Below are 25029 nucleotides of genomic sequence, written 5' to 3' on the forward strand. Positions count from 1 at the left end.
ATTGAATTCATGTACAACCAATGATAAATCTTAGGAAAGGTTGAATTGAGAATCTGCCAAGTTTGAGTCGTTTAAATGAGGTACCGTACTTGTTGCCGCAATGCGATCAATGAGCCCATGATTTTGACCGAAAGTCGCTAGAAGCCTTTAAATCACGTGCAAACGCGAAACCCTAAATTGTTTTTGGTGAAGGAACGCGTCGACAACTTCCTTTTTGTGGTATCTTATCAATTTTGTGATATTTTATCAACCAATCGCCAATCTTTGTGCAATCCATCGCGGTAATAGATGGTCATGAAAGGATGGCACCTCATGAGCCGCCGACTGGCACACCAGGTCGTTGGGAAGCCCCTCCATCAACTATGGCTGCACAATTAATCAATAATCTCTCGACGAAGAAACAATCTCGACAAGTCGAGCATGACGATTTACAAGCACTTATGACTGAAGTTTCCTGTCGAGAGAATGATTCCTCCGACTTCACGGATCCCGAAGCTTTGCTCGAGCACAAACATAAACTTCTATATGTCATCGCAAAAGTAGTTTTAGAGAAACTCAACAAAGATGACCCTTTTATGAATGTCCAAAACGTCATAAATCAGGCTTGTGAAGCCCTCGATGTTTTCATTTCCACTGTCAAAGATGTCCCGAATATACTTAATCACGTATTCACTCTAGATAGACCACTCAAATCACGCGGTCCAGAACCTTTCTGGATATGGTTATTCCCACGGGTTCTGGCTTGTTTGGGTCGTCGGAATTCTAGAAAGCTCACAGCAAAGATTGAGGTTTTCTTTTCTACTTCGTTTGAGGTCGTCGCCAGATCACCAAAACTTTGGGGTCTTAGTTCTAGCTTTTTTGCCTACCTTAAGGACAGTGTAACATGTAAGTACACAACCACACTTGCATCACTTAACAAGTACTTATATTTCTAGCTATTCTCACCATTCTTCAAACCCTCAGTCTTGTTGCTCATGGAGGGGAACTGGATTTTGTACTACCATCTGATCAATTCAAGGTATCGTCATATTCCTTCAGTAACGAGGACGATATGGTGGAAACATCTCTCCAATGCACATATAGATTGCACAACAAAGCAGGCGCTTTGAAACATGCCATATGCATTTTATCCATCTTGGTGAAGGTGTCTATCCAAGCTTCATCCTTTCAAGATGCAACTCCCGCTTTCCAGGACTACCTAGCGTGGCTGTTTGATTCGTTACACAAATCTCACGAGTTGCAAAAGGTCTGGACATTTTCCGAGAATTCTGCGCATGATTGCGAATCTCCAGCAATTTCTCTCTTCTGTGACCTCCAGGCACTTCTATCATCAACTCAGAATTCGTTATCTGAGACTTTAGTACGTAAGGGTTATGCCTACCTTACAATCATCGGAGCAGATATTATCATAAACCCATCAAACATTATTGACAAGGATATTAATCTTGCTTTCTGTCGGACTTTATTGCATTTGGCAAATATCTGTAAAAAGTACGATTCGACATGTAGAATCGTCCGTTTGTCCCTACTCCCGAAGCTTCGGACCGTGCTAGATGACGATCATGCGAAAATTATAGTTGGGAATGATTTCCAGGTACGTAACCTTTGTCCTTTCCAGATTTCGACTAAACCTTCTATAGAATGCTGCAGCCACTTTGCTTTGGGCCTGTAGATCAGCAGAGAATGCTAATCTTGGGCTTATTTTACCACATGTGAACTTTGATACTGACTCTTTGAATGCCGATCTCAATCTTCTTGTGCTGAAGGACATCGAAACTCGATCAACCCAATCAGCTCCACCAAACAAACGCCGAAAATTACATTCAGAAGAGGGCCTTCTGCAAGAAATCATCGCCAAGCTATATTCTCTTTTCGGTGACCAGGAAGTTCTAGATATGGACGGGTTATGTCATATAGTTGAGTTAGTAGCATTGTTGAGACCACTCGCTTTTCTCTAACTTCTGCTAGGAGATGTTACGCGGAGTTGACTGATCTTGACCGATGCAAATTCATTGACTATTTGTCTATGATACCATGTGCGGCATATGGCTCCTTAACAGTTACTCGAGACAAATTCGAAAACATAGTATCGTCCCAATGTTTTATCTGTCAAAAGCTTCCGCCCAGAATCACAGCATTGGACGATGATTTATGTCAAAAAACTGGCAGCGAAGCAATTTTGATTCTTACTACGCTGATCAAGTCTCCCGCCTTCCATGAGTCACGACGATCAAGGGTCCTAGCAATGATAGCCGTCAAGGCCTTTGCCATACATTTTCAAGACGAGGAATTTTTGGATTTGGAATCTTCTGCGGTTGGACAGTGGTGCTTGAAATCTCTTCAAAGTTCCATGCGTGAATTGAGAATCGCTGCAGGGTAAGTTATTACCAACTAGAGGAGTTTATTGGAGTTCTGCTGATGAATCTAGTCGCACATTACCAGAATTTCTTCAAGGAGACAAGGCTCCAATGGATCTTATCTTAAAGAATAGAACAAATGTACTGATCATCTTGCGTGATTTATGCGAAAAGCTAACTCTCCATTGGCAAGAGACATGTGTTCTTGCTTGGGGTCAACTTGCAAGGTTTGTTTAACTCAATGATTTCGGTTACTCTCATGCTTACAGGTTCAGGGTCTTGATCGATGGCGAGCTTAATATAGTTCTTCTCAAGCTTGTTGAATATTTAGGACATTCAAATCCAATCGTGTCAAATGCGGCCTACAATGAAGTAAGCTAGCTCCTTTCGTTGGGAAAGTGTTACTGACCTTCAATTAGATATTGAAATTGGCGAATCGTAACGGAAACTTTGATAAACCTGTCGAACGGTTATTTAGCCCTTTCTGGGATAGTATCGCCATTGCTGCTGTGAAGGAGCTGCTTAGCCGACCACAAACTTCTCAGTTAATGGCAGATTTACTAGAGATCACAGTCTCCGAATTTCTTATCCTGACACAAGCATACACTCTGCCATGGCTAGTGCTGTGGCGCGATGCAAAGACTATCAAGAAGATTGCTTCAGCTCGGAATGAGGAATCTTGGCGAGTATGTACGGACACTGCTAACATTGTTCATATTATGGCTTTGTTGCTGGTGCAGGATGTTCAAAATATTGAAAGCCACACAATGTCTGTGCTGAAATTTGTCTCTTCAGATTTTGAAAAACGAGGACTTGATTTTGCGTTTCTTCTTAAAATGGATCCTTCGAGCACTTTTCTTCACCTACTCAAGGTGGCCGGGTATGCGGATAGCAGTAGAAAATCAAGGGCATGTAAACTTTCTTCTCTTATATAAGCTGAGGACTAACTTTATAAGATCCGACTTGCTTTGCAATTTCTTGTCGAGAATGTCCAAAGCCCAGATCAAAACCGAAAGAAGAACAACCCGATGGCGGCATTTTTAGAGCAGCACAACCTTGGCCTCGTTACTCGCATATCAGAAGTAGTGAATGATAACAGGGATGAACAGTCAAGTTTTGAGAAGAAAAGAAACGTGAAAGCGATTGAGGAAATGGTGACAATTGGTAAGACCTACACTGGGGCTGCTCGACCACAAGTAAGGACATCCCACTCATTTCACCTTTACATGTTAGCTAACTATATCCAGATATGCGCCTGCCTACAGTCCGCCTTGGCCCAGAAAGACCTCCAAGCCTCAGCCTTCTCAGCGTGGTCAGCTATGCTCCGATATCTTGGTGATGATGATGTGGAATGGATGCTCGAAAGTACCTTCGTTACTATAATCCAGTATTGGGAATCTTTCGACGACTCTACAAAAAAGTCAGCAGAGGAAATCTTACAATACCTTTTGAGAGAGCGCGCCCGTCTTATTCGAAATAGAATAGTTGAGTTACCATCGCTCTCCAGCCTCCCGCAGCTTTATGATATAGAGCACAAGCTTAACACTATGAGAAGACCGACAGATGTCAGCAATGCATTTCATATATTTAGTCGTCGGATACAACATGAAACAGCTGGGGTTGTCGCACAGGCTTTGTCCGAATTAAAAGGCTTACTTCAAGAGCAGCAGTCGTATCTTCAGGCGTCAGCTGTGAGTGAACAGCCTGACGTGGTTATTGGTAAGCTTGTGCGTTCAATCATGGATGCATGTGTCAAGTTCAACGAAAGTCATAATGATATTGCTAAGCTTTCAGGGGAGTGTCTCGGTTTGATAGGCTGTCTTGACCCCAACAGGGTTGAAGCCGTTAGAGATCAACGAGAAATGGTGGTTGTCATGAATTTTCATGATCCCGAGGAAACTACAGATTTTCTTCTCTTCCTCTTGGAAGAAGTTGTCGTCAAGGCATTTTTATCTGCGACCGATACAACCTTACAAGGATTTTTATCTTTCGTTATGCAGGAATTGTTGTCGAAGGGTGGGTTCGCAGACGTCTGCGCACCAAATTTGAGGGGTGCCCATAAGGATCCGAACAATCCGCTCTGTAAAAAGTGGGAGTCTCTTCCAGAAAGTGTTCGGGCAACTCTTACACCTTTCCTTAGCTCGATGTTCTCGGTATTGAAAATGGAAGTTCCGACTACCACATATCCTATATTTCGACCCGACAGTTCTCAGCCCAACAGGATCAACAAGTACAATAATTGGCTGAAAACATTCGTTCTTGATCTCTTACAGAAACCGAAAAACGACAACGCAGAATTACTCTTTCCTCCTTTGTGTCGAGCTATCCGAATCAAAGACCTCTCTGTAGCGAGTTTCCTTTTACCATACTTGATTCTACATGTAATTATAGAAGGGTCAGACGAAGAGAGAAAAAACATTGGTGCAGAATTGCTTGGAATCTTAGAGTATCAGCCGACTTCATCATCACATGTCAAGCAAGAGGAATTAAGACTATGCAGCGAAGTAAGTGACGCCATTTTCTAAAACCAGCTTCTATTCCTAATATAATGACACAGGCCGTTTTTCGCGTTCTCGATTACCTTTCCCGCTGGATACAAGCGAAGCAGATGATAGTACATCGAGAAATACGAGCTGGCATCCCTGGTGGCCTGGAGCAAATCGAGAAAGTGACTAGGCTTATCGAAAGCATTCCTGCTGAAATCGTATCAGCTCGGGCTATACAGTGTAAGTCATACTCTAGAGCTTTATTCAATTGGGAGCAGCACATTCGTCATGTTCGTGAAACGAAGAAGCAGGATGCTTCGAGAGAGATCTCAGATCTAGAGCGATTGCAGGAGATATATACCCAGATAGATGAGCCTGATGGTATTGAAGGAATATCGGCACATCTACATGTGTTGGATATTGACCAAATAGTTCTCGGCCATCGCAAAGCAGGGCGCTGGACAGCTGCCCAAGGGTGGTATGAGATTAAGCTTGCAGAAGACCCTGAAGATGTTGATGTTCAGCTCAATCTTCTTACGTGCCTAAAGGAGTCTGGACAACATGGTAATGTTAATCATCGTTTGCTTCTCTTAGCTAATGCTAACCAATAATAGATGTCTTACTTAATTATGTCGAAGGTATGCATACTGCCACCAAAACAGTAGGAAAGCTATTGCCTTTTGCCACTGAGGCTTCGTGGGCAACAGGGAGGTGGGCTGCCTTGCAAAAATATACATCAATTGCTGGTCGAGATTTAGAAGAAGACTTTAACGTCAGCATTGGGAAAGCGTTGCTAGCTCTACACGAGAAAGAGACGACGAGGTTCGTTTCAACCATTGAGGATCTCAGAAAGCAGATTACTTGCTCCCTGTCGAGAGCTACTACATCATCGATTGGATCTTGCCACGATCCTATGCTAAAGCTCCATGTGCTTACCGAATTAGAAATGATTGCCGGTGTCGATTACACTGAACCGATACCAAGGGAAGAGCTGCTCGAATCACTCGACCGCCGTCTTGAAACAATTGGCGGCTATCTAAACGACAAGCAATATTTGTTGGGCATAAGAAGAGCCGCCATGCAATTATCTAAGTAAGTAACATATTGACCCCGCTCAACTTCCTTGCCTTTGCACCAACGCATCTGACTTTCACAGTCTTGAATTTACGAAAGGAGATATCGCTTCTGCCTGGTTGACTAGTGCGCGCCTGGCTAGAAAGGGAAATGCAATTCATCAATCTTTCAACGCTGTACTCCATGCCTCACAGCTCGGTGATGACTCAGCCAAAATAGAACATGCACGACTTTTATGGAAAGAAGAACAGCATCGAAAAGCGATTCAAAGTCTTCAGGGCGCAATTGACAGTAATGCTTTCATATCTCACAATGAGATAAACAAGGCATCTCTAGGAAGTGCTGACAATACACATCGGAAACAGCAGCAGAATCTTCTCGAAGCAAGGGCTCATCTTCTACTTGCAAAGTGGCTTGACCTTGCTGGTCAAACAAACTCATCCGCCCTACGAGCCCAATACCAACTAGCTGCAAAGACCCATAATGCATGGGAGAAGGGTCATTATTATCTGGGACGTCACTATAATAAGTTATTGGAATCATCCAGCAACTTGCCATTCGAAAGACAAGATGACAGCTATCTTTCTGGAGAGACTGCATCGCTAGTCATTTCGAACTACCTACGCTCGCTGGGTCATGGCACCAAGTATGTCCACCAAACTCTCCCTCGTATATTAACACTCTGGTTGGATCTTGGAACGCAGCTCAGTCAAAAGATTGATCCAAAGCGTCATTCTCAAGAGTTCGTTAGCAAGATGACTCAGTTGCGAAAGAAAACATTAGATGATCTTCACATTAGATTCAAAAAATACATTTCCAAAATGCCGGCCTACATATTCTACACAGCTTTGCCACAGATCGTATCTAGAATTACCCATCCGCACAAGGAGGTAAATCACTTCCTTCAGTTGATTATGCTAAAAGTTGTATCGGCACATCCCCAACAATCACTTTGGAGTGTGTTGGCTTTAAGTACTTCAACGCAACTGGATCGTCGAACCAAGGGAATGGAATTACTCGCAAAATTGCCAAGCGTGTCTGTGAAGGCCGATCATAATTCTATAGACATCAGGGCTCTAATCAGAAACGGACAAGCTCTCACTGCTGAAATTTTAAGACTTTGCGAAGCTGGAGATTTCAAAGAATCTAGGGTATTCAGATCGAGTTTATCTAAAGATCTACAATTTAAACACAAGGTCCTGCCAAGTGCCCTTGCTTGCCCAGTAGAAGCCGCTTTGACAGCGAGCCTGCCGACTCTCACAGATAAGGTGACAACACACAAAGCTTTCTCTCGCGATGTTATAACAATCAATTCTTTTGAAGATGATGTTCTGGTATTAAATTCTTTGGCGAAACCTAAGCGAGTGAGAGCTCTGGCCTCAAATGGACAACACTATGGTCTCCTTTTCAAACCGAAAGATGACCTTCGTATGGATCAGCGTCTTCAAGAATTCAATAGCATGATGAATAGATCTCTAAAGCGTGATGCCGAATCGAGTAGACGCCAATTGTATGTCAAGACATATGCTGTGACACCTTTGAATGAGGAATGTGGAATCATAGAATGGATAGAAGGACTTCAAACACTTCGCAAAATACTTACGGATCTGTACGGAGCGCAGGGGAAACGAATCAATTATACGGAACTTGGTATGTATTGCGAGGAAGCAATGAAAGGCGAGAAGCAACTCCCATTCTTCACGGAAAAGGTTCTTGGCGAGTTTAAACCTGTATTCCACAAATGGTTCATCAAACAATTCCCGGAGCCCTCGGCTTGGTTTGCTGCTAGACTTCGCTATACTCGGTCATGTGCTGTTATGTCTATGGTTGGCACAATTCTAGGTCTAGGAGATCGCCACACAGAAAATATACTTTTCGAGGAAGGAAATGGAGGAACCTTTCACGTAGATTTCAATTGTCTCTTTGAAAAAGGTAAAACTTTTGCAAAGCCAGAACAAGTTCCTTTCCGCTTAACTCATAACATGGTCGACGCAATGGGTATGTACGGCTACGAAGGTCCGTTCCGCAAATCCTCGGAACTTACGATAAAGCTATTACGCCAGCACGAAGAAACTTTGATGACAATTCTTGAAGCTTTTATTTATGATCCCACACTGGACCTCATGAAGAAGGTTGATAAGAAGAAGAGGGAGATAGCAAATGAAGGGATGCTGAGTGCGCAGAAGGTGTTGGACGTTATCCAGCGAAAGGTGAAGGGACTGTTACCTGGAGAAAGTGTGCCACTTAGTGTGGAGGGTTATGTTGACGAATTAATTAAGCAAGCCACAGATCCGAGAAGACTGACGGCTATGTATATTGGGTGGTCTGCGTTCTTTTAAGGCTGGGTGATCATAATGGATGTATATGGTATGGAGCTACGACCTCTTGATGTATTAATAGATGATAGATATCAAATCATGTCACATGGTTACAAACTCGCACAAATTCTCTTCATATCGACCATGGTTATATTGATAGTGAGGAGTAACTAATATTTTTGTTGTTGTTACATGATCTCTTTCATCATCTAACGCAAGGTGTACTTTTCACACTACATGTTGTGGCCTGCATTTAAGATTGAAACGGAAATCTGAAACAATCTTTACGACTCTGTATGGATTGACGAGACTCCCAACTTTCGAAATTTCTAATAAAGTCATTCTTTAATTGTTTGATATGAAAATTCATGTTTCGATTATTTCATATCTAATGAATGATTATAAAAATTCTTAAGATATATGATTTGGTTCATTGAAAGATATTCACAAGTCCATTTTTGCAGTGTCCCGTCAGTTTGTACACCCACTGGTGTGCTGATCAGTGCGAAACTGGAATTCGATTTAAAGACCACTCATGTCAATCAGAGTACTCCTATACTAGTCCGGTTTACCTTCGCGGATTACGAAATTAAGCAAGACATCTCACACGGATTGTCATACAATGGCTTTCAGCTCATCAGCCGTGCTGCATACTCCGTACATGAAACGTGTAAGCACGAGTCCATTTGATGATACATAAAGGACGACATGTCGTGAGCTACCTCTGATATCATCACCACTACCAAAAAATACACGATTGACTGAAATTATGGAAATCATAATTGTAGGCGCGGGAATCGCTGGTCTCGGTGCTGGGATTGCTCTACGTAGAGGTGGACATAAAGTTACTGTTCGTTTTCTACTCACTATATTTTTACCGGCCAGATTATACCGGTATATCATCTGATACCCACAATGTAGAAATACTAACATGACCCAAGATACTCGAACAATCTTCCCTTCTCCACGAAACAGGCGCCGCTATAACAGTAGCACCAAATGCGTCACTCATACTTAAGTCATGGGGCTTCTCGCCCGCGAAATCGAAACTGGTAGCTCTCAGTAAAGCAAATATTTGGGATGGTATGGCCATGAAAGTTGTGGTTGACAATTATTATGCGCAGACTGAGGAAAAGTATGGGATACCGTTGTATTCGGCCCATCGGGTTGATTTGCATAGTCAGTTGAGAGAAATAGCGACTAGGAAAGATGGAGAGGGGATTCCGGTTGTTTTGAAGGTCAAGGCGAAGATAGTTGGTTTTGTGAGTATTAGTGATAACGCGTTTTGTTGCGGTCTCGAATTTGAATAATGATTTGTATTATAGGATGCCGTAGATGGGAAAGTCACTCTTGAGGATGGAAAGGTTTTACAAGCAGATCTTATCGTCGCAGCAAATGGGGTGCACTCAACGGCTGTGGACCACGTGCTTGGTGCGAATAAAGTTCAAGCAGGCGATACTGGATGGTCTTGTATGCGATGGTTAGTGCCCACAGAAGACCTGTTATCAGATCCCGAGACTGCTGATCTGGTCGACGATTCTGTTCAGAGATTCTTTGCGCCAGCTTCCGGTGTGGGCGGTTTCGTATGGTATCCATGTAGAGAGTAAGGATTTCGTGGGCGTTTTTTATGATATTTCTGAGCTGACCAGATCGCGAATCAGTAACGAGGTGCAGAATTTTCTGTACTTGTCAAAGGCATTCGACAGTTCCCATGCTACAGAAAGTATAAATCCCGCATTAATCTCTTTGTATGACGCTGAAAGTTGGTGGTAGGTTTCAGAGCGTCTGTTGACCCAAGTGTTCCGATGAAGTATGCGATGCATGAGTTCAGCCCCGTCTTAAAAGCCGTGATCGGGTGAGTCTGATTGCCGATGGCTATATCTACATTGGATGGTATCTCACAGACAATGTAGGAAGGCACAAGATGTTAAATTTTGGAAATTGGTCGCTCGAGAACCAATCCCGACATGGCACAAGGACAGACTCGTTTTGATAGGCGATGCTGCTCATCCTATGCTTCCGTGTAAGTTGAAATATGTACAACCCCATTTCGTCCTACGTTTCCTAACATTCAGCATTAGTCCAAGCACAAGGGGGGTGCCAAGCCATCGAAGATGCGGGTGCACTCGGGATATTACTGAATCAGATAAATCCTGACGACAAAGAAACACTGGAGAAGCGACTACAACTATACGAAAAGGTTAGAAAAAATAGAGGCTCGTCTCTGCAAATCCTTTCGAATCATAGCCCACCTGCATCGCAGGCTAGTCGTGATGAGGCTGCCAAGTATCTTCCGGATGGAAAAACACTTGGCACCACGGATGACATCAATGATTATGTGTTTTCGTTTGATGTTATTAGAGAGTGTGAGATACTCTTGGCGGAAGAGTCGATCGTTGGTGGTATAAGAGCTTAGTGTTTGAGGGAATATGATTGGTGATGCTGGCTTATCTTTACCAAACCCCGCGATTCGTGCAACAATGGCTTCATGCGGGAAAACTATTTTGTAGTTGTGATGCATTGATAAAACAAAAACTTTCAAAAGCAACGAACCAAATGATGCATTCGCTTATCCTCGTGTAATTTTGGCTGAAAGGGGGCTGCTGAACAAACGTCCACCGCAGTTTGGCTCATGTTCCACCCTGATTTTGACCGCGCTCTGAAAGGCGACCTACAGCTTTAAACCGTAACTCATTCATTGTACTGGTCAGTCCTTGCTTCGGCTTAGAATCGTTCATGCCGAAAAAGTCTAAAACGGAACGAAACTATGAGATTTTGGCTGAACCCGGTCTCGAATATCTCCAAAAAGGTGATCGCCTGCTTCGTGTATTGTTGTACTGGGTCAAAATTTGATGCAGAATAACCGATTTTTGTGCAGTTCAAATCGTGGAGCGGGGTCTAAACGCTCGATTTCGAATATTGCGTGCGTCGCTTGCATCTGCAAAGGCAACTGCGAGCGATCACCAGCGGGTGCATAGATTGATGGGTCACTTCTCAACTTTTGGAACTCTTAATGAATTCACTTTGTGATTGTTGATATCAGAATTCACATTTTCATTGTTCTACGTTGTTTGAATAAATGTAACAGTTCCCAAGATATACGAATTCAAAGGCTTTGTATTGAATGCCACTCCTTCGAAGACAGCTGAAAAGGACGCGAGGCCGTGGGACATCGAGACATGTGAAATACTTAATGAGTTTAGGTATAATAGAGGCACATTTCACCCCAATGTCTTAATCATTATCAACAACTCCAGACTCATTACATACACACTGATTTGATATTACCGAAGACTTCAATATGACTACTACTACTACTCTCGACGGATTGGTGGGTCTTCTCACTCCACCACCACGACCTTCCGCTCCAATCCCTTACCAAATCTCCAGCGGTACCGTAGCATTGTTCCAGAGTCAATGAGACAGTCTGAGGTCTGACCTTATCCTCGACGACTATGTTCCCAACCGGCGTCATATAATTCCACCTCTTCAATATGATATAACGTCTTGGATCTTATTTAATATGCCAGCCGATACTGTGATGACATTACTTGCTGATATTAAAACGAGCGGACCAATCCCGGATCTAGGTGATGCAGGTACATGTATTGACCTGGTTGGAACTGGAAGAACCGAGGCAGTTGATCTCATACAGGTCGGCTTGCACGACCAGATTTCGATGTTTTTCTGGAGAAAAGTTGATCTCAATATGGGAGCCATTGAGTTATTTGAAGATCTCGACTTCAGAGGTAGACGTTCGACCATATTTCTCAGCGAGGGTCTGACAATACTGTTCACTCAATTATGAAATGGAAGTTGCAGGACAGCATTAGTTCAGTCCGTTGGAAGACGCTTCAAGATCGACAGACGGCTACATTGTACAATGCAGCAGATGGCACTGGAACTTCATATGACAATATCAAAGGCTGGAGTACCATGAAAGAGATAGCTAGACTTTCGGACGTCCGCCTCAACGACGTAGTAAGCTCTTTCAAATGGCAGAGTGTTAACCCTGTAAAAGAGGTTATCAAGCCTTTTAACGTCACTGCTTCCAACTCATCGGATGAGGGAGGACTTACCTCTCGTGTTGACGGAACAAATGATACCCCCAAGCCACAAGCCATTACCGTAACACTTCGCAATTCCACCACTCAGCCCGTCACCGTTGAGACCTCTGATAAACGCGTCACTGGCATAACGACAAGCTTGACCCAGACAGCTAGTGTGGGAGTCGAAGGGGTAGCTTCTGCTTCAACTCAATGGTCTGTCGCAGTCAATTATTCTTATGAAAGAACCGAAACCTCGTCTACGAGTCAAACGAAGACAGTGGAACTCTCGGTTGCGCAGACTGTAAATGCGCCGCCAAAAACTAGCTATATTGCTACCTTGCTAGTGATTATCGGGACGATTCCTACGACTGAATATACCACCACTGCTGAGCGTTGGTACAAAGATCCAGTTGCTGGATCTAAGGCAGATCCTCAGAACAATGGCTGGTATAAGAGGGTGGAAGATGTAAGGCTTACCCTGACAGGTAGTTTGGCGTGCAGAACAAAGGTGGACATGAAAGCTACACCGCTCAGAAACCCTTTGGTCCAAGTCCCTTGATTCTATTCTTTATCTTACACTTTACTGCGTTTGTTTCCTCATCTGGCCATGCTTTTGAAGTGTTTGGGCAAGTAGTCTTCTTATGTAGCCTATCCAAGTAGCACTAGCAATAACATCAGTTATCCGCTCTCGTCAAGATCTTTATATATAACCACACCTTTCTGGAGTTGGTATAATAGCACTCCAGTGAGAAGGGCGATTAATAAGGCGAATGAGCTGTAATTTCACAACCTGCTCTCCGGTTTCGCTCCATGGCATGTATCCGAGGATCTTTTAGGATAGGCAACATAATGTTTGAAGGGCTGTGTAGCTCACTATATTGACCACCGCATTGAACGGACATATCAAATATGAGAATGGTCGAGTATGTATGGAAGTTCATTATCAGATTCTCGAATACTAGATGGACGTATCGTGTTTGAGTAAACTGTCACCATAGCTCCATGTCTCCGTGGGCTTGAGCACAAATAGAATGATCAGAGTGGATAATATTAAACAAATCCTTGGACAATTTTTGGTGTGAACTTATTTAAACCTTTAATTCTCCAGATTGAAATGAAGAATTAAATCATGAAAGGATTCGCTAGGTTAGGTGGTCAATTCGAGTCTGTTCATGAACAGGGCGGGATTAGAATAAGGTTAGCTTACATAATATGACGAATCCGAATTACCAGGGACTACTGTGGAAAGATGAAGATATCAATACAAATCCAATACAATCGAAGAGCGTTGTCCAACTTGTGAAGGGTCTGAGAACAGAAACCCTCTTTTCCAGAAATAACTATTCTTCACATTCACATGTTGATCAACGCCCGTTTCCTACACGCCAAACATCATTATGAGGTTCATTGATGCAAGCCACGTCTCAAGAAGAAAAGCATCAATTCCAAATGTGGCTCACTTACAGGCATTGGAAGTTGCTTAGGGCCCTTTGAGCAATGTCCTATAGGTCTTGAAACAATGGCGTGCGGGCGTTTGAACGGCAGTCAGGGTGGAAATGATGGGAATATCAACTGCCATCAGATTGAAGCTTTCTTGGCGATAATGCTACATTACATAGTGGCGGGATACTATTAGAGATGATAGTTGGACGAATATTCAAGAGGAAAATCTACGCGTAACAATGTCATGAGAGTTTTCATGACCCATAAAGCCATTCCTGTACATACAAGTGTATGAGGCCATTCGTAACCTCAACGGGAGATGAACATCCGTATTTCTCAACCGCGTTTTTCTTACAAATTCTAATGAAGAACCGAAAATTATTTCTTATTTCTCATGCAAGAGCCTTTGCATTCATCAACTCGAATGGCTTGAACCTACAATGGTCTAGATTCAGGGTAAAACAAAACATATCAAACTCGCACGGATGATCTGATGAAGCTCCCGGATCTAATGATCTGTGCGTTCTATGCCGTGGATGCTTTTAATTAAGCTTTTCTACCCGTTGTCACCCATGGGGATATCATATAAGTATTAGCCCTTGAGATCTTGTACTTTGTTGTGTGTTGAACTCGAATATTTCAATTGTGAGGTTTCAGATCCGTCGTTCACCAATTAAACATCATGTCATCACATGAAAGGTGCGTGAATCCTGAATATCTTCAATGGAGAATGGAACTGGAGACCTCCATCTTCTTTGGCTAATCATAGAGGCAAACAGGCATCTTTCAACGAGCTCCGTCTCTAGTCAAACCCCATTAAAGAACACTTATAGTCATGGATCGATGTATCAAGGAAACGAAGAGTCACAACCGAAGTTAAAGTTATTCGAAAATCCATTAGCTCATAATAGGAGGAAATATTCGATAACACCTCCAATTCCGAGTCCCATACATGAGATATCTGGTCCTATCAATATTGCTAGAAAACAATCATACGATAAATCGATCGAGAACCAATATGACGATAGGAAAGTTGATCGATTTTCGAAAGATGATGCAGAAGAAGAAATGTTCGAAACCCCCGAGTTTCGAAGATATGAGGAGACTACGAACATGGAACTTTTCTATGATCTTTTTTTCGTTGCAAATCTGACGACGTTCAACGATGTACATGATGTCAATGAGATCGATGCACTCAAATCATATGCTGGCTTTTTCTGCATCCTTTGGTTCTTATGGTTACAAGTCAGTCTTTTTGATGTTCGATTTGTTACGGATAGTATATTGGAGAGAATAGGAAAAGCATGTCAATTTGGTGTTATGATTGGATTGGCAATTGTCGGACCAGACTTTAATTCATCGGATCAAAAGCCTGGTGCTTTTCGTTCACTAGCAATCATCTTAATGTTTTCGCGACTTGTGTTGAGCTTTCAATATTCTGTTATACTGGTATGTTTCTTATGTTCTTTGGCAAAAATCTTTCATTACTAATGAGAATTCAGTATCATGTTTGGTATTATAAAAATTCAAAGTTACCACTCTTTCTTGTTGTTGTGGCCAATATCATAGCTGCACTAGTGTATTTTTGCACTTTTTTGTATGTTTTCCAACATTCCAATTATTATTAGGCTAATGATTTTCAAGTGGATTCTCAGAAGAAACATCTAAGACTGGCAAGGCGTTCATTGTTTGGTATGTCACAGCTATCTTAGAGACAGCAGTCAACATTGCCATATCGTCGAAGTGGAAGGTTTTAAGTTTCAGAGGATCTCATCTTGTTCAAAGAATGACTCTACTTACTCTGATTATTTGTAAGTCGATAATCTTTAGATTCAAATGAGTCGTCGCTAATTCCGTTGCAGTGGGTGAAGGTATAATTGGAGTTAGCAAAAGTACTGCGGATGTAGGTCTCTCAAACTTCTTGATTGTGGCTGTGAAATATTGACTGTCTATAGATTGCAGAACAAGAGGAGAAATGGACCGCGCCACTCATTCTTACTATTGTATCAGCTGTTGGAATAATTGTATGTATCAAGCTCTCACTCATTTTGACACAATCACTGACAATACCCTTCAAGTACTTCCTCTACATGCTTTATTTTGACTGGCTTAACCGATCTCAGTTTGGTTCCATACGTCAACAAATATGGGCATTTCTTCACTTCCCATTCCATCTCGCACTAGTATTTCTCGTCGAAGGTGCTGCCCAGTTTATCAGATGGCGAAAAGTAGTCGAGGTTATCAGGTAAGCACTATAACCAGTCAAATATCCCCTCCAGACTCTCCAAGATATTAACACCCCAATAGCCAAGTCAGCAAACAATACGTGGATCAATTTAAGAAAATCCCCGCCGTCGATAGTCTCGATCTCAAAACACGCTTAGCAAACGTCACTCAAAGCATCTTCGAAAAATTCCCTCCGGAATTCACACAAACCTTTACAGATACCCAAAGAGCTTTGTTCAATATTGGTAATACGACTCTTGGGTCCACAGAACAATTGGGAAATATTACGACGCTGTTTTCCACAGTGCAGGATTCTCTATTCGATAATTTCGGAATCGATCCCCCGGAAAGTGATAATGCGGTTACAGATCCTAATGAAGAATGGAATGAAAATCTTGGAGTTCTTGCTCTTGTGGTACAAAAAGTTCCCTTGCCCATCATTTTCTCCCCCATTTCCTATTCCCTCTCCACACTTCCTCATGCCCACACTAACCCCACCCCCTCTAGTTCACCTACTTCTTCCTCGCCTCTGGCCTCACCCTCATCCTCATGAACATCCTCCACGCACTCAGTCGACCCGCCATGACGCGTGCAGATAAACTTCGCAGCGCAGTCAATTTCATCCTCTCAATTACATTACTCGGATTAGCAGGCATATCGAATACGGATGCGGGATTTGCGTTTGCGCAAAGTGCGGGGGTTTTGCCGAGTGTGGCGGGGGTGTATTTTTTTGGTATGTTTTTTCGATTGAGTATTGGGGAGAGTGGGGGGATGTTTGGATGGTTGGGAAGGGAAGAGGGAAAAGTGGATGATGTGATGAGAAGATATTGAATTGTGCTAACTTTTGGCGTGATAGTTATGTTATTGGGATATACGAAATTGATTTGGTGATATATTAAGAGATGAGAGTTGGGGATTAATATGATTTTGAAACGGGATGGAGTATATTCTTTTAATAAATATAATTTGAATATATATATTTGATTTTGATTGTTCGAGTGGTTATTAAAGAATAATGAGATGATGGATATTAAAATGAGATTGAATTATGCTAATTTTTGATGTGATAGTTATGTCATTAGAACATACGAAATTTCTCTGGTGTAATATATATCAAGAGATTAGAGTTAGTAAATCAATACAATAGAATGAAATAGAGAGGGAGAGAAGAAAAGATAGAGTACAGAATATGTATACGACTCAAGAGTAAGAGAGGGTAATAATCTAATAGAGAAACTAGAATAAGAAATAGATTTAACTTAGATTTTGAAACCATAGAGGGAGGGTTATGAGCTAATAAATCATATATGCATATATGCATGTACATACAGAGGTATACGTTGATATCAATCACTTCTTGCAACCTACAAACATTGTAAAGATCGTAAATGTGGTATGGAATCTTGTATATCATTTCTCATACAGACTATAGGTATAGGTATAGGTATAGGTATATCAACTCATCTTATCAATCTCACTCAGTTTCATCAGTCTCATCATCCATCTCATATATCATCATCAATCCCTCCATCAAACAAAAGAAAACATCCCATCCATCCATCATCCATCATCCATCATCCATCAATGCAATCCACAAGTCCCTTCCAAGAAATCAAAAGAAAAAAGAGCGCCGTAAACACCCATCCATTCCTCAAAACCCATCCCAAAATTCCCATGATATAGATAGTGATATGTACGAACTCAGCAAACCCAAGCAAGCCGATCCATTCAGCAAACAAGTAAACAACCAAACAAGAACCAAATAAACAAATAGGTAACAAAGCGAGTGAAAGCCAACCACAAACCAACCACAACCACAAGTCCTGTCAAGTAAAGTCCAGAGCCAAAGGAACAAAAGAAGTAGAAAAAAGAAATTCCATCCCATCCATGCTATCCATGCTATCCCAAACCGCCAAGCCCCCCCCGCATCACCATTCCACATCCTCACAACTTCGCCAGCTGCGCTGTCAAAGTGGATCCCCCCTCTCCACTCGCCCCGCCCAACATTCCAGACCGAGTAGAGAATCGTGTTCATATAACAAACACAGTGACTCTCTTTTCGATTCCTATCTCCCTTTGCTCTCCTTCTCAAATTTCCCTCTCACCTCATCCCATCACACCTCACTTCTCTGCAACAACTCTACACAACTCTTCCAACACCCCTCTAAACTTCCCTCTCCAGATCTTCCTCTCAGAATGCACTCTCTCATCCTCTCCCTGCCACATCATCTCGAATCTCTCTTTCAGGGTCCCGAAACTTCGATCTGGAAGAACACTAAATTCGACTTCCTCCTCTAAAACTAACTCACGAACCGGGATGCGCGAAACCATAATCTCAGACATTGCTTCATTTTCCTCATCATCCTCATCGTCATTATGAGCCGAACGAAGTGCCGAGATAGAAGCATGTATATCACGATCTGACTTTCTCAAGGTCGTGAAAGAAGCTGGAGAATCAAAAGTTGAAGAGCGGGCTAATAAGCGTCTGGGTGGCTCATCATTTGCCTTTGCATCTCCAGATCCGAAATCAAAAGTTGAGGATCTTTCGAATCTTCTAGGACGGGGAGGAAGCGCGGGTGGCAAATCTCTCACTTCATCTCTTACCTCGTCGTGAGATGGAGAGTGAGCTTGGGATTGAGCGTTCATCTCAGCTTCAATTTGCGCCTGCATTTCGCGTTCCATATCCTGCTCCATTTCACGTTCCATTTCTCGTTCCATTTGCGCGTGAATCTGTGCTTGCAATTGCGCATCTGTGAATTCGACACGGAGAGAGGAGCTGGGACTTTGATTTGCGGTATCGTTGGCGGTAGTAGGGGAGAGATCAAAGGTTTGGGGGTTAGGGAGAGGAGCGACGGCGGGGAGGAGTGGAGAGGTGGCGGGGGAAGATTCTGCTTGTGGTTTGCTGACTGCTGTGACATCTTCATTTGAGACAACGGGAGCAGGAGTTGCGGAAATTGGATTCTCCACATATACAAATTTATCATGTGCAGCTTCCACTTCCGGTTCCTCACGAGGAGCTCTCCCAACCAAAGTCTTGTTCCCACTTTCCGCAGCTTTTTTGCCTCCATTCTCCCTGACATCCTTTACTACGGCCCCCACCAACTTTCTAATCTCTCCACTAGCGCCCTTAGCTTGCTCGGCTAAAACCGCCTTTCCGGCCCTAACATCCCAGATATTAACTGCTCTCTTCCCCTCATGTTTGCGTCTCCGTTCATCCGTACACTTCAACTCATTCCTGAGTTGATATTCCAACTCCGGTAACGTGAATGATATTTCATGAATGCCTCCATTTTCATCGCCATTCGAAAGCAGCGGTTTCGAGTCCGAATGCTGCGAGTGTGCTCGTCCATTAATCTGATAAGGTGGTCTTAACCACGCATCCATCAAATTCGTCGCACTATACAGTAACGAAAAGGTACTTTGTTCCTCTACTGGTTTAAGAACTCCTCTTCTAATCCCCTCTCGGAATTGATTTCTTTCTCCTCTTCTTCCTCTCCCCTGTCCAATTCCCCAATTGCTCAAACCCCACTTTGGAGGATTTTGTATGGGAATATTGAAATCCGTTTCATCGTGTCCAAACACGAGATCAAATTTCGCATTTGGGACGATCCAGAAAACGGTCCGTTGTGTGTAACGTGATAAAGGAGAAGATTTCCAATGAAGTGTTAGATCACCTGTCATGGAATCTGGATCCGAAATCTCTCGACCACGAATTTCTTCTCCGATACCAAAACCCATTCCAATTCCAGTACCGGTTCCCATTCCTTCGAGATCACGTTCTCGTTCCGTTCCAGAAGATGTACCTTCTGGCTCTTCTGACATCCCTTCCGGCTCTTCAGTCAGAATTGTCGGAACATTTGTAATGGATGGAATCACAGGATGTGAATTTAATGCTTCGAAAATACTAGGGTTGCCCTCTGTTTGTGTATGTAATATTTGAGGTCTTTGTGGTGTTCTCGGTGGTGTGTCAACAACCATCGCCCCAAAAGTGGCTCCCGGTCTTGGCGAGAAAGGATTTAGATTAGCATCTGGAAATAACGGACTAGTTAAATTCGATCTTGAGATTGCTTCTGGCGTCGGTTCCAAAAGCGAGAAAATGGGAGGAGCTTGAGCACTGGAAGGTACGAGAGTAGCAGTTGTGGAAGTTCTTCTGGGTGGGATTCTAGGTGGAAGAGCTGGAGCTGTAGATGTAGAAGGCGGTGTATCTTCTATGATACTTTCTCTACCTAAAGGCGAGAAGATTCTTCGTGAAAGCGGTTCTGTCCTTGATCTTTGAAGGGGCTTAATTTCAGCAACTGGTGCGGTTTGAGATCTTGCTAGATGCTTTGGCTTAAAGGGAATTTTTGGTTTCGATACAGATTTTGAGCGTGGCTTAGCTTCACGATCGGCATCTGGTTTTAAACCAAGGGAAAAGGCAAATCGGGAAGATATGTAGTTGTAATCTAGAGATTCGTTGTAGTAAGCCTGGGTATCGAATTCTGTGAATTCCGGAGTGAGATTGGCGCTGGCTGTAGTTGCAGATTTTGGTGAGGGCATGATTTTGATGGGGAAAGTGTAAGTTGTCTGGAGATTTGTTAACATTTGTATCGGAAATGATAGTTTAGTCCAACAAGTATTATTTAACATGTAAAAAAAAATCGATGAACAAAGGATACCAAACTTACTTTTCTTCTATCATTCTTTGGCCTCTCAGTTCGTTCATTGGTACCAGTACCCGTCTGAGATTGGTCGGTATCCATCGTGCCATAAGCCAAATTATCGTCGTTCCTCATATCTGAAGAATTGGAAAGCTTCGCTTTACCACTCGACTTTCGAAGAAGGTTGGAAGAAGAAGGCAGACAGTTGAATATATTGCAACAGGACATGAATACCTTTCCGCCTTTCCGCCAAGTTAAAAATAGGTACGAGACCAAAAAGCGGTGTTGATAATGTGATAGTGGCAAAAGTAACCAACTGACCAAGCCGTCCAGCAGCTAGAATAAAACCGAGGGGGCGGGGAGGAGAGTATCGGTAAGGAAATGCAGGGAAAAAGTTAAGAATATAAAGGCGTAGTGCGTGCAGCTCTTCAATATGTAATGATACTGACGATATATGAACACACTTCTCACGCTGCAATATGAAAAATATCAAAGATATGAAGATATGAAGCTTGAACAATCGGCAAGCACAAGAAAAGGAAAGATATGCGGTGAAATATATTCATATTCCCACTTCACAACGATTGAGCTTATCGATTATCCAAACAAAAGCGGTAGACTTCTAAACAATTCCCTTTTTAATAATATCCAACTCCGTCTCTTTTCCCTTTTCACATCGGAAAACAAGGCGTACATTTCATTCGATAAGAATGGGGACGCTTGAAAATGTTCCCATTTTCACCTGACGTGGTTCCTATCATGAACATGCCGCAAATGAAATTCACAAGCAAAAAAAAAGGACTCTGCAAAGCAAAAGGTAAGCGGATCAACCATCAAGAACTTGCCAGCGAAACTTCTCGCCTCACGATGAAACACGAGAGTCTACTCCGTCCAAAAACCTCAGAGTGGAGCATTTTCTTACCTACATAACTCGATTTTGACATTTGACCGTTTTGGTGGTAAGAATTGGATGATGTGAATAATAATGAAGAGTCAATGAGGAGTCATGATTGGAAAAATCCGGTAAATGGACAAAATTATCCATTCGTTTCGAGCAAAGACTCCGCCCAGATGCATGCATTTGCTGTACTTTATTGCCTAGTCCTGTACAAAGTATGTTGGAGCTTGATTAGCTGCAGCTGAAGATTCTTCGCTGCAGCTTATTGCTGGCTCGTTAGGTTAGCTCGGTTAGGCTTTGGCTTAATTATGGAGATGGCATCAGATCCCTCAAATAACGGTGAGAGAGGCGGACTGCAAACCTGCGTAATGGTTGCGATACGGATCGACTGCTCCCCGTACCGTTTGTGTGCCCCTGGTACATGCTACAGAGAGTGTACGGACTCCGGAGCACATCATGGATTCATCGCTCTCTTACATCGTACAGCATCGAGTGCCAATGAATGAGAGAATGCAAATAAATACCCCAGACCCCCTTCGAGAGCTTGTACAAGTGACTGACGAGATTAAGGAACGACCAGCACAACAAATGGTCAGTCACCATAGCTAAGCTAATCAGTAGCTGTGTTTCGAAACTCCCATCACGCTTCCGAGCCTCGGTATTTTGGTGCTCGAATCCAGCGTTGACATGACATGATAATACATGATAAGACATGAACATCACATGAACACCACAAGTGCTGGCTCTTCTGTTGGCTCGGTATAGTTCGTGAGATGTGGAAATGAGGAGGTAACCCAAGTAAACATAGGGTAACACTCCGTACTTGGACGAGTATTCATTGCCCACGTCAGTCACTTGGTTGTTGGTTGATTTCCCCAGTTTGCCTGGGTAGCCCACGAGAACTGGAGAATCTATGGAAATGTATACTAGTTCTAAGCAATTGAATTGATCAAGTGTTTCACGTATGTATGATATGAAGATCAAAGAGAGGGGTAACAATCTTGATGCATGCCTCTGATCATCTTGTTGCTCTAGTTTAGGTACAAATAACATGTAGAGTAGATAGAATTGACGTAGTGTCATGATAAGAAGCATGTGATGATAGTCCACGAAAATTATATGGGATTCAAGGACTAAGTCGCTGTAGAGTGTTTTAATACGTCCAATTGTGAGGTATTAGATATCGTCATTTCAAACAGATGAATGTAGGTTCCTTGTAATGAATAGGTAGGTGCATGTTAGAAGTCCTGATCGAGAGTTCGAGTGTTCAGATAAAGACAACACCTACCTACCTGTGATCACACAAAAGAAACATGACCTACTGTATGGTGAATTGAGAATATATGCATATTGAGGGCTCATTATGCGTGATGCTCTTTTTCACTAACTTCACAAATGATAGCACCAAATAGCACTATTGCATCATGAATAAATGGCCGATTCCGGAAGCAAACCCTGAAAAGGGCAATATTTTCCTTGATATCTTGTATTTTAATGCAGGAAGTATTGCATTGTGTTATAAATATAGTGAGATCTCTCAACCACCCCCAATCTATCTTCGTATAATGCTATTGCGCACACACAAAAATCATAGAAGTGATATTTATCTGATCTGCCCCAGCTTGACATTGTACAAGTGTTGGGGCCCCAATTTCCAGATGTGGTATCTTGTCGGTCCAGTCCATTCCATCCAGCCCATAACGCCGTGGTCTTTACTATGAATCAATCGATAGAAGTTCCTCCATTGCCGCTGCCCATTTTTTAAACCCCTGATATGATATACCCCCAGACGTCTTTCAACGACGCCATCAATTCCTCTTGGGTTTCTTTCCCATTTTGTTCGCCGTCATTAATTTGATCGCTATAGAAAATGTACCATTCTTGGGTGGCCTTCGACCGGACAGGCTGGTGGTGCTAATTGAAGTTCGACAAACCGGGCATGATTTCCTGCCGTTGTTCCCTGCGTGTAATGCTGAGTGAAGACACTCGGAACAAAAGAGATGGCCTATATGATATTAGAAGTGCTAGAAAAGAACGTTGTGGAAAACAAACCACAATGTGTTACCGTCAGATCCGTCGGGTTATCCATACATATGATACACTGGAACTCCACCAATTTGACCGGTTTTGTTGCTTCATCCTGGTTTTGTTGTTTGATCAGGTCTTCTTGTCTTTTCGCCTTCGCAGCTTCATATTCTTCTAAATTTGAGTTCTCCGCGAGATCAACCACTTCGACATCTTCCTCTGGTTTTGTTTCTGATGGTGAAAGCTTGCGACGTTTTACAGGTGTAGACTTTGAGAGATCTGGCTTTCGTCGTTTTGGGGATTTTGGTCTAGTGAGTGCAGCTGGGCGTAGACTGGTGCCGCTAAGAGCTCTGCGTCTTTCTGGTGGGGGAACCATAGCCGGTGATGAATCAGTAAGATCAACTACACCGTAACTATCAGAAGCTCGACTAGGTATTTGTGGTGGCGATGCAAATGGATCGTCAATCTCCTCGTCGTTTTCGTTGTCTTGTGAAAGAAAGGTGTCCCAGTCGAAATTTGTTAAGGCCTCCGCGTCGTCGTCGTAAAAGGAAGACCCTCTGCCTGGTTGTGAGGGTGGTCGTGAATTTTGATTTGATGGTGGTAGTGGAGGTGGTGATCGATACCGGATGGTTTCGTCGAAAGGATCAAAAGAAAAAAGATCGGGGGGAGATGAGCTCCGAGGGCGTTTTGTACGGTTTTCGCTAGGTTCTGAATTTGAATTTGTTGTTGTAGTAGCAGTAGAGGCGGATACGGCTCCAAGTATCATTGCTGATGCATTGCTCCTTGAATCGAGACTATGAGAAGATTGTTCTGGCTGTGTTTGACCTGTATGGGAATCTGATACAAAAAGTGGTGATGATGATGTTGCAGGTAGCTCCAATCTATTCTCGGGATTTGCTCGACTAATTGGGGGTAAAGTTAAAGATTCAGTTTCCTCACCTCTACCAGCCAAAGAGTCGTTGTTCCATAGTGAATGGTTATTTGGATTCGAGTTGGGAGTCGATGCCGGATTTGGATTTCTGTTGTTGTCGTTGTTGTAACGGGGTGAATATGGATAGCCTGAGGTCATTTTGGTATGGATGCAAAATTAATGAAGATAGCATGAGTGCTCCGTAAATTCAAGCACAGTACAATATTAGTTTCTCATCTCATTCATACACCAGACAGATAAACAGTGAAATCCTATCAATGTGCCAACTTTTGTGCGATGTACGTAAAATGGAATGAGAGAGTATTGACAGTATAGAAAATACCTGAGTAGGTAGATAGGTGGGCATAGAAAGGTGTGAAGTCAAAAGATAGAAAGGAGAGTCGAGTACCGTCCTTAGGTATCTAGTTCATTGTAGAGTACGGTAAGTAACCCATATTCCGTCTAACCGTAACAAAGTTTCACGAGAGTTGGAGTGAGGGTGACGAGAGTGACGAGAGTGACAGCGAGAGGAGTGCGAGTGAGAGTGAGGTTAGGAATAAATGGGTTGATTTGCTTTGGTTTGCTTTGCTATCGATATTCTTGTTG

The 25029-nt window shown here is 42.8% G+C and overlaps 6 protein-coding genes across 6 annotated transcripts; 4 read left to right on the forward strand and 2 right to left on the reverse strand.

Moving 5' to 3' along the window:
• Positions 1 to 302: 302 nt before the first annotated feature.
• On the forward strand, positions 303 to 8256 carry EAF01_003078 (uncharacterized protein; the record flags this gene model as incomplete). Its single annotated transcript, XM_038911332.1, has 12 exons — positions 303 to 885; positions 936 to 1594; positions 1641 to 1921; positions 1969 to 2376; positions 2429 to 2584; positions 2633 to 2729; positions 2777 to 3265; positions 3314 to 3553; positions 3605 to 4861; positions 4915 to 5407; positions 5458 to 5935; positions 6000 to 8256. 12 exons carry the CDS (start codon positions 303 to 305, stop codon positions 8254 to 8256), a joined length of 7398 nt encoding a protein of 2465 aa, XP_038772567.1.
• Positions 8257 to 9004: 748 nt separating this feature from the next.
• EAF01_003079 (uncharacterized protein) lies at positions 9005 to 10651 on the forward strand (the record flags this gene model as incomplete). Its single annotated transcript, XM_038911333.1, has 7 exons — positions 9005 to 9085; positions 9177 to 9497; positions 9561 to 9838; positions 9897 to 9958; positions 10009 to 10090; positions 10149 to 10258; positions 10317 to 10651. 7 exons carry the CDS (start codon positions 9005 to 9007, stop codon positions 10649 to 10651), a joined length of 1269 nt encoding a protein of 422 aa, XP_038772568.1.
• An 885-nt stretch (positions 10652 to 11536) lies between these two features.
• EAF01_003080 (uncharacterized protein) lies at positions 11537 to 12843 on the forward strand (the record flags this gene model as incomplete). Its single annotated transcript, XM_038911334.1, has 3 exons — positions 11537 to 11648; positions 11766 to 11984; positions 12074 to 12843. The coding sequence occupies 3 exons, from the start codon at positions 11537 to 11539 to the stop codon at positions 12841 to 12843; spliced, it is 1101 nt and encodes a 366-aa protein (XP_038772569.1).
• An 853-nt stretch (positions 12844 to 13696) lies between these two features.
• Positions 13697 to 16995, forward strand: EAF01_003081 (uncharacterized protein). The gene is made up of 10 exons (XM_038911335.1): positions 13697 to 14426; positions 14507 to 15176; positions 15230 to 15324; positions 15372 to 15538; positions 15590 to 15630; positions 15683 to 15751; positions 15806 to 15972; positions 16035 to 16368; positions 16461 to 16686; positions 16810 to 16995. The coding sequence occupies exons 1-10, from the start codon at positions 14410 to 14412 to the stop codon at positions 16842 to 16844; spliced, it is 1821 nt and encodes a 606-aa protein (XP_038772570.1). The 5' UTR covers positions 13697 to 14409; the 3' UTR covers positions 16845 to 16995.
• A 348-nt stretch (positions 16996 to 17343) lies between these two features.
• EAF01_003082 (uncharacterized protein) lies at positions 17344 to 22464 on the reverse strand. Its single transcript, XM_038911336.1, has 2 exons — positions 20618 to 22464; positions 17344 to 20516 (listed from the first exon to the last, which is right to left on the reverse strand). The coding sequence occupies exons 1-2, from the start codon at positions 20816 to 20818 to the stop codon at positions 18075 to 18077; spliced, it is 2643 nt and encodes an 880-aa protein (XP_038772571.1). The 5' UTR covers positions 20819 to 22464; the 3' UTR covers positions 17344 to 18074.
• An 832-nt stretch (positions 22465 to 23296) lies between these two features.
• On the reverse strand, positions 23297 to 24582 carry EAF01_003083 (uncharacterized protein; the record flags this gene model as incomplete). Its single annotated transcript, XM_038911337.1, has 2 exons — positions 23297 to 23493; positions 23541 to 24582. The coding sequence occupies 2 exons, from the start codon at positions 24580 to 24582 to the stop codon at positions 23297 to 23299; spliced, it is 1239 nt and encodes a 412-aa protein (XP_038772572.1).
• Between the last annotated feature and the right edge of the window lie 447 nt (positions 24583 to 25029).

This window comes from Botrytis porri, assembly GCF_014898465.1.
Source record: "Botrytis porri strain MUCL 3234 chromosome Unknown BPOR_004, whole genome shotgun sequence".
NCBI lineage: Eukaryota > Fungi > Ascomycota > Leotiomycetes > Helotiales > Sclerotiniaceae > Botrytis > Botrytis porri.